The sequence below is a fragment of the Mauremys reevesii genome, linkage group 1 (assembly GCF_016161935.1).
Source record: "Mauremys reevesii isolate NIE-2019 linkage group 1, ASM1616193v1, whole genome shotgun sequence".
Classification (NCBI taxonomy): Eukaryota; Metazoa; Chordata; order Testudines; family Geoemydidae; genus Mauremys; species Mauremys reevesii.
Window position 1 is genome coordinate 255,840,577 of NC_052623.1, and position 9,690 is coordinate 255,850,266.

The window sequence follows — 9,690 nt, forward strand, 5'->3', positions numbered from 1 at the left end:
TTAAGATATTGGCTTTGGCCTATAATAAAGACCTCAGCTATAGAGAGAAGAGGCACTTGACCCGTAGTCCTTTTGCTATGGTGGGTGGGGGGGGGAGGGGTAGAATGTCTCCAGCAGGGCATTATCTTTGAGGGCCTTTCAACTATGGAACTTGCTTTGACCTGAATTAAGTCAAACCTGTTGACCTTAGGACATGCTTGGAAGCCTATCTGGGCACTATTGTGGCAACTGGGCCTACAAATTTACCCTAATTGTGGGTTTTAACTGTAAAAAATGAGTACATTCATAAAATGTCACAATAACCTATAACAGCTAACGTGGATGAGACCAGGTACAAGAAAACCAGACAGACAAACTGAAAAAAGGCAACACTGATATATTCCAAGGACTGTTGAAATTATGCATGTTAAAAACAAATGCTATGGAGCCAGAATTTAATAAAATAAAACTGATGTCAGATAATAGGCCCAATAGGTGGACAAAAATAATGAGGAGATGGTCTATTCCAATCATCATATCCTTTTGGGGTCCTTAAAAGAAAGATTTTGTGGATCAAATACAAAAGAATAAAAAGAACAGCAGAGGGGAAGGACAGACAGACTACTGGAACAAGCTTCGCTATCATGGCCAACACCACCACCATTTCCAGAGACCTCGGGCCTTCATCAACCTGATCCTGAGAAATATCCTGACCAGACCAGGCCAGAGAGAGGGAGCCAGATAACATCACCATCCTGATCACCTCCAGCTAAATCATAACCACCAACTGGGATGAAAAGATTGCAACAGCTCCAGCTCCAACTAATTTATTTTCTTTTCCCAAAAAGGACAGTTACCATCATTTAAGAGACTGTCAACAAGGTTTCCCCTTCCCCCTTTTAAAAAACTCTCTCCAGCTAAAAGAAAGGGAACAAGGGATGTTATTAAAATGAAAGCATTATTTAATACTTGACATTTCAAAGGCTTTACCTATTTTTCCTTCTTTTCTAAAATCTTTTTATTAAAGATACAATGATGTGTATGCCATGGTACTGAGCAGGCTATGGTTAAACTGGGTTTGGTATACAATGTTTATTGTTGGATAGTGACAGGGTTGTGTTAATATCTTTAGCTTATATATTCTATCTAAATTAATATATCTCCACCTGGGCTTTGGAGGTATTTACATTTTTGTCAGGGCTTTTCTGGTTAGTATTAACTTTTCTGTAGTCCATTCCTATACTCATTTGCAGGACTTTGCTTGATGCTCCCTTACTGCTGCATTCATGTCCTACTCTGAGTTTGCCAACCACAACCAAACAGATTTAAGAAAAAAGTGAATGATTTGACTGACAATGTTTGAGTGCCTTTGTTTTTCTCATATTATAACCAAGTTTACATGTGCTTCTCCACATCATACCAGTTGTTGCTGGACCTGTCATTATGCACTATGATCAATGCTGTGTACTACGGAAAATTGTTTTACATTGGCCCAGTACAATTAAATTTTAATATTAAAAGCCACAAAACACCACATTAGAATCCAGCATGATTACACAATAGCAAAAAGGTTTCTCAATCCCCATCCCCTTAGAAAACTGGGATGGTACAGACGTAACTGAGTGTACTACTGAACACAAGAAAAACTTGGCTTATGTTACAGACCACAAAGTGTTGAAACTTGGGGCCGAATGTAAGAAGTATGTGGCGTTAAGAAAGCAGACAAGACAGTATCTTGTATAATATTTAGTTCTGTTTGTCCTGGGAATGAACAGGGAGATACATCGAGCAGAAACTCAAAAGAATTGAAAATATAATTTAAAATTAAGCAATTATTTTAATTCACATTTTTTGTCCTTTATCCTTGACTTTTATAAATTTAAAAAATCCTGCCATCCCTTTCCACCTACTTCCCACCCCCCTCTCCCCCATCCCTTCTTTCTGCTACTCTTTTTCTATTAAATTTACTTTCAAACCATGCCCTTTTCTTCAGTCTTTCCAAATTGTTTTTGGAGAAGCTGTCTGCCAAGATTCCTTCTCTCTCAAGAAGCCCCTTATGAGACTTTAACTTCCTCCCTCTGTTCAACTGCTGACACTGCTCCCTCTGGAACCTGTCAACAATATTCTTTCAGTCAACTAAAGGGAAGTTAAGGAGAGCAATATAAGGCTTTGTCTATGCTGCATTTTCACCATTAAAACTTGTGTCGCTCAGGGATGTGAAAAAGACACCCCCTTGAACAACAAAAGTTTTAAGGACGAAAAGTGTCAGTGTGGACAGCACTTCATTGGTAGGAGCTGCTCTCCTGTTGATGAAGCTACTGCCCCTTGTTCGGGGTGGTTTTATTTTGTCGCCAGGAAAGCTCTCTCCCAGAGATAAAGAGCGGCTACACACTTACATTGTAAGGTGCACAGTGTAGCCATAGCCTAAAGTAATGCAGAATAGAGAACTCTCACACCTGCCAACTTTGGCTGTTTTCCCCAGGGTAGACATGCCCTACCATTGCCCCTCTTGAAAAAAAAGAAATCTAACTTGGTTTAAACCAAGTGGATCAACACATATGACAAGGTTCTGGTGGCTGGTACTGTTCTTCTAACTGGTTTAGAAGTTTAAATATACCAGTTAGAGTAGATCCAGCCACCAGTGCCTTAGAATTTTATTGTTTTTTGTTAATTTGCATCACATTGAGACAACCTTAGCAATCAAGATCCAAGTTCTCTCCCATTCTAAGACTTAATAGTTTATGCTCCAAACAATTGTAATAAATGGGTGGAAGCAGTGTTCCACACAAGTCAGTGAACTTGTTTTAGTTTTGTCTTGTGTCCTCACTAGCACTGTCTTAATTCAATCCAAGGCCCTCTTTGTACCCATGCCCATCACAGGGGAGGAAGCATAGCTACTAGTTGCACTCCACAGTAGCCTGAGCCACTGAGCCTCCTTTGTTCACTAACCAAGAATCCCCCACCAGCCATGCCCACCAGTTGAATGCCACCTAGAAATGTTGCCCATTTCCAACCTTCCCATTTCACTACGCTCAGTCAGTGAGCCAATTCTAGTTTGCTGGCTGAGCGTTCCAGTTTCACAAACTACCTGCTGATCTCTCCTACAGCTGGTAAACTAGATGGTTTGCCAAATGAGGATACAAATTGTAGCACTTTTACGGGGGAAATAACATGGGTGATGTTCTAGGCCAGCCTGGAGAGGATGTCAATCTCAGCCATCAAAGTACAGAAGCTTTGATAAGTATAGTGCAAAAGATTATTATAAAATGTTTGCACCAGTACTTCCATTCATCTGTCCAGTGATTAAGCCTGGAATAACAAACAGACTCAACAACTTTATCTAAATCCTTTACTAAACCAACAGGAGTACTTCTGTGTGGACACAAGGCATATTTCAAAAGAGAGGGGGAAGTAAGAGTTACCTAGCCCTGCAAAATTCTTCAGTATATTCAAGACTGCATATTGCTCTGCCACAAAGCTAACCCCCACCCTTCACTTCTTTTGAATAGTCATATTTAATTCCCTACGTGTGCCTTCCACTTCCCCATTCTGTTTGGGTTCCCTTCTGCCCAGGCAGAATCACTTCTACCCTACTGCACATAGGACCATCCCCAACAGAATAGTAGTGATCTTATTCCATGGGGCCTTCCTACAATGGAATTTTAAGAATTTGAGTGGGTAAAGCAGGGGTCGGCAACCTTTCAGAACTGGTGTGCCGAGTCTTCATTTATTCACTCTAATTTAAGGTTTCACGTGCCGGTAATACATTTTAACATTTTTAGAAGGTCTCTCTCTATAAGTCTATAAACTATTGTTGTATGTAAAGTAAACAAGTTTTTTAAAAAAATGTTTAAGAAGCTTCATTTAAAATTAAATTAAAATGCAGATCTTATCACTTTAGTGCAGTGGTTCTTAACCTGGGGTGCACGCATCCCCTGGGGCAGGGCCGGTGCAAGGATATTTTGTGCCCTAGGCGAAACTTCCACCTTGTGCCACCGCCCCCCCCCGCCCCGCACATCGGTTCATTGAGGGGCAAATCCCAACGAGCCTTTACAGACCCCAGGGGCCAGCCATGCCTAAGGGCTGCTCCCCAAACCAGGTTCCCCCCTCCCCACCTCCTGAACTACACTGGAGGGTGCACAGCCCCACCGCGAGCCCTCCCCTCCCCACCTCACCCAGATAGCCCCCGCCCCGAGTCCACTCACTGGCTTTTCCGAGCTTGGGCCGCTGCAGCAACGGCAGGGAGGAGCCACCTGCTGGAGGCACCGGAGAGCCAGAGCATCCCGCTTGCGGCAGCATTGAGCCCCAGCCGTGGAGGAGCCAGTGCGGTGCAAGGGGGCAGCAGCCCTGCAAAGGCAGCAGCGCCACTAGCGCGGAGCAGCTGCACTCCCCTGCCCTGGCTGCAGCCCGGCGCCCCCTCCAGGGGCTCCTGTAGGTTGCAGTGGATGTATGCGGGCGCCAGCCCCCATGCGCTCCCTGGCTCCCCCCTCGCCTAGGGTTACCGTATTTCAACAATCAAAAAAAGAGGGGAAAGCCCTACCCTAGCCCCGCCCCCATCCACTCCCTCCCACTTCCCACCCCGATTGCCCCGGTCAGAACCCCCAACCCCCTGCTGCTCCTTGTCCCCTCCTGAGATCCCCCCACCCTAACTGCCCCCCCCAGGACCCTACCCCCTACCTGTTCCTTGGCTGCCCCAACCCTTATCCACATCCCCGCCCCCAGACAGACCCCCGGCGACTCCCACGCCTCATCCAACCACTCCCCACCCCCTGACAGGACCCCCAGAACTCCCAACCCATCCAACCCTCCCCCTGCTCCCTGAGACTCCCCTTATCATGCCCATGCCGGTCAGATGCTGACTCCATGTGGAGTGCTGAGGCAGCCGGGGGGAGGGAGGGGAGAGGGGGGGGAAGCTGCGGGAGGGGCAGCGGCGGCAGCTCACACTTCCGGGAGCTGCAGAACCCGAGTGCGGTGAGGGGGGAGCCGGGAGCGTGCCTGCCGCCAGTCTGGGGTCCCAGCTGCTGGCCCCACTCAGCCTCCTGTTGGCCTGGGGTTCTGTTCACTCAGCTGCACGCTGAGCGGGGCCGGTGGCCAGGACCCCAGCTGGCAGCCATGTGCCAGGCAAAATCGGCTCGCATGCCAAAGGTGGCACGCGTGCCATAGGTTGCGGACCCCTGGGGTAAAGCAAGAGGGGGAGATCACACAGAATTCTTACCGTCCCACCTAATCTCCAGCAAAGGCATATCTGAAGCCAATAGACACTATTCATTTTCAAAAAGAAAAGGAAAATGATTAGCCATAGACAGCCGAGGAACAAAGGTTCAACAAATTAAAAGTTTGCTGTTTCTTGTTATCCAATGGCCTATACAATAAAGCACAAGAACTCCATCTCTAGTAAAAATGAGTCAGTCAGAATAGAAGAGTCAAAATAAAAGACTGCAACTGCTGAACATAACAATGTTAAGCATAAAGGAAACATTAAGGAAGGCTTGAAAAATTTACTTGCCAATGGGAAGCTTTCACTGGTGCAAATGGGGGCCTAAGCCCACAATTTCTGCAGAATTTAAGTTTTCATTTTAAATAATGAAAATTTCTGATCTTTATTTAGACCAATAACCTTCCAAATATTAACTGTACATAAGCCAATGCAGTGTTGTCTCTACAAGTATGCAGGCAGGTGCTCTCGTGCTGCTACACTTCAGCTAAACAACAGCAATGACAATATTGGCCTATGGATCCTTCCCACTTCTAAGCAGAAAATGAAAGTGTGTAGTTTAAGATATATTGAACATCTAATAGCCAGCCCAGCGGCTGATGTGAAAGAGAACAGCACATCCAGGGTATAGAATCTTTAAAACCTACAGGGCCATGAGTGGAGAGGAGCCTGAGCTGCTTAACAAGGTTTTGCTTCTGTACCTCACTGGTGAAGCCCACCCTGACCCTTGTCTTTCATGATTATTTGTAGTTTTCTGTCAGGGCATGAAAACATTTACCAATCAGTTATTAACATGGTAGAAGACTGAACTCTTTACATGAAAAGAAAGGACATGACTGCAACATTGAAGGTAACGTGCATAGATAAGATTAGAACAACAAACTGGAACAAAGGATGGTTTTGTTTAGGGCAACTGGAAGTATTTCAGAAGTGCTGATGGGAGTCACTAGGATTGAGATTAAGGGGAGAAAATGGAGCAGTACTCAGTATTCTGAGTGCACCGCCAGTAAAAAGCACTCTCCCATGCAGAGTGGGAATCTCTGCTACAGCAATATGAAGTTTACCTGATTCTGAGGGCTACACTATGCTAATAGTGGGAAAGCAATGGGCCGCAGCAGATAGAAGTTCGATAAGCAGGGGGAAAGAGAACCAAAGAGGCAGAATGTGTGTCGGGGGAGAGAGGAGAAGAAAATATAATACCTCACAACAATCTAGTGGACACACCTAATAGGTAGGGGAGAAAGAAGGAATCATTACATCTATTAAGTCTTTCTATCACTAGCTAGTATGCTCTATCAGAAGCACTCAACACAGAAAATAAAGGTGGCTTCAAACTGAGGTGAAATACACCATTTTCAGAAAAAAATAAAAATAAAATAAAACAGATCTCCTCCATGTTAGTTACTTTCCATTTCAAGATTGCTCCTAATGTTGGAGATGGCTAAAGTATCTTGTAGCATCAGTTTATATCTGACATTCTTCACAGGTGTTCAAATAGTGGTCCATGGAGAGCTCTCTATTCACACAGTGCTGGCTCCTTTCAACAGCTTTTGCAGGTATCCTGGATGTTCAGTGGAAAGAAGAACCTGGAGGCCTACAAAAGCTACTAGAAACAAAGAAATCAAACTGACCTAGTGTCTGACTACATCTAGTAGAGAGAAGATAAATCAGCAAAAGATAATTACTTTTTCAAATAAATTAAAAACTGATTGCCTGTAATACAATAAAGAAACATGTAATATGAGGGAAGTATTCAGTGTAAGCAATTGTCAGGATGAAAGATGGCCTGCAAGACACAGTAAGATGCAGGTCCATGCTATGAGTTTGAGAAACTCTGCTAGAATCCTCTCTACCAAGATGGAAGAGAGCATATCCACCTCCCACGGCATCCTGAAGATTTGTCAAGGCAGAATTCCCCCCACCCCAATGGGCGCAATTCCCAATCCTCGATGGTAGCTGCAACAGAGTGAGGGGAGAGTTCATCCCCTGGGGTGCTCAGAGCAGAAAGACCTTACAGTAACTGCACAGATGTTTATTACCCTGTCGTAATAATCTTGTGCCCTGCTCCTGGATCTAAGAGACATGCCCAGCAGATCAGAATTGCCCCCGCTGGACTGTTGGGGCCCCAGTACCCAGAAAGGGAGCGGGACCAGCCCCAGGCTGTAGAGACAGTGCTGGTAAGTCAGGAGAGCCCAGCACCGAGCTAGCCCTCAGCTCCCTGTGCAGGAGCCCCCAGGCACTGGCACCTCCCCACCCGCGCGTGTGCCCCAATGCTCCCTCCCTCCTCCCGGCCTCTGGGCGCGGCTGCAAACAACTCCCAGCCCGGCTCCATCCACACCCCCGCCGCCCACCGCGCGATCACCCCGGCAAGCGCCCGGCCCGGCCCCTGGCAACATGGGGCCAGAGGAGGCCAATTCTCTCTCTCGCGCGCGCGCACCGCTCTACCCAAGCGCGCAGCCGGGGCGCTGCCCCCCATCACGGCCCCGCCCGGCTCTTACCTTGGCCACATAGTCCTTCACCTCATCCAGGTCTCCATTTTTGAGGGCCCACATAAACTCCTTGTCCGACATAGCGGCCGCCTGACAGAGACACGGGAAGGCGGGAGCGGCGAGGGCCCAGCACCCACACGGAGAGGGGCGGGGGGAGGGAGCCTGCTCGGGCCGGCTCTCGCTGTCCTGAGGGAGGGGACACGGGCGAGCGGCAGTTAGGGCGGTTACACTACAACGTTCGGGGCCTGCAGCGCTCGCTTTACGCCGGGAGCAGAGAAGGGGGAGGGGAATCCGCCTAACCGAAGGGAAAAGCGGTTTTACACGCAGCGTTTCCGCTTCCGGTTTTCATTCGGTCAGCTCGAGCCCGGCCCCCTCCACTCCGGCAGAGAAAGGCCACTAAACTACGCATGCGCCTCCGGGCAACTCTGGCTTGTCTGACTGAGCATGCGCCTCCGGAGCCTGATTGAAGGGGCGGCTGCCGCAGTGCTGTGCCTGGAACTGGGGCTCTTAAACTCCGCGGGCTTCCCGCGCACGGTCTTGCTGCCTTGTAACTCTAACACGCACTGCGGCACCTCTGCCTCAGTGGTTTCCCCAGGCAGGGGTGTCAGGGCTGATGAGTGGTGAGACTGTGAGTGCACAGGTGGGCTGTATGGCACCATAGTAAAAACAAAAATGTTTCATGACCATTTTATTAGATTTAACTCATGTTTTAAAATCACAAATTAAAGTTGGCTACTCAACCCTTCTATGAAGCCCTACGTCTACACCTTTCTTGTTATAATTTTGCTAACTCTGTTAATGAACTTCTTGAATGCAATGTGTTCATCTTTGGTGGCTTCTTGTGTGTCCGGTACTTCCATGCTTTTCAAGCGATATGCTCATTAGTTCATTCACATGATCAGGCAGAAGGCGACTTCTTTCAGAACACAAAATTCTATTCAGTGATGAAAAAAAACGCTCAACTGTAGCTATTGTGACTGGGAGTAGCAAGAGATGAATTCCTACTTCTTTCATCCCAGGAAACAGAACACAAAGATCGGGTTGAGCCACTAGTGATGATAAAAAAAAAGTTGAAGTCAAATCTTTCATTCATCGTATGATATTTCATTCTGTGTTCAAATTCTCTATTCTGTCCTGCGCACATGGCAGCTCCATTGCTAGTAGTGCCTCACTCCACTCAACTGTTGGTATTTTATAAGACAGGCATCTGTAAAAGCTACGTAGAGGTTGAGTAGAATCTAGAAGTCGCTGTTGTAGATTTTTAAGAATCAAGTCTGTGTACTTTTTCAGTTGTCTTAACAAACACTTATTGTCCTCTTCACTTAAGGATTCAATATAAATGCCTTAATTAGTCAACTTCTGGACTGAAGTCTTTGCTTCTTCCAGTAATTTTTCAATGGATAGCTCTCCGATTGATCCAAATGTAGCTTCTGTTGCTGGACAAACATCTACTACTGTTGTAGCAGATGCCTGAATGGCATTGTTTAATGACCCAAGTGGTTTCAACAGTAGACTTACGAGAGAGAGAATGGCAATAGTCTTCTCTGAACTTAGTAGCAAAAGTAATCCACCAGCCTCACTACTTAGATCCATCCCATCTTGATAGATACTTTCCAAGCCAGTAATAATGGCTGGAGTAATTTTAAGACAACAGCCAAGGATCGCTTATGAGAAAGCCAGCGGGTTTTCCCAGGTTGGACTAATTTGAACTTCAGTCCCAGTGTATCTTCTATATTTTCCAAGATATTCAGTCTTTTTGGACTCTTTCTGAAAAACAAGTATAATGAAGACATTAAATTTATAGCTTTTTAAATGTCTTTTGAAGAATCAGCAGCTCGTACTAGCACTAGTTGGAGTAGATGGCCTCTGTAATGTGTATAGGAGAGATTACGGTTACACTTTTCTCTGAGCAACGCTTGTACTCCACCATGTCTTCCAGAGACATTTGCAGCTCCATCAGATGCACAAGCAGCCATCTGTTTGGGGTCCAATTGACAAGCATTTAAC

The 9,690-nt window shown here is 46.2% G+C and overlaps 1 protein-coding gene across 1 annotated transcript in view; it reads right to left on the reverse strand.

Moving 5' to 3' along the window:
• The window catches only part of MTPN (myotrophin), a 53,564-nt gene extending 45,464 nt beyond the window's left edge, over positions 1-8,100 (reverse strand). Inside the window, exon 1 of the mRNA XM_039501042.1 lies at positions 7,693-8,100. Coding sequence (XP_039356976.1) covers positions 7,693-7,764 — 72 coding nt within the window. The 5' untranslated portion in view covers positions 7,765-8,100. The remainder of the gene's footprint in view (positions 1-7,692) is intronic.
• Between the last annotated feature and the right edge of the window lie 1,590 nt (positions 8,101-9,690).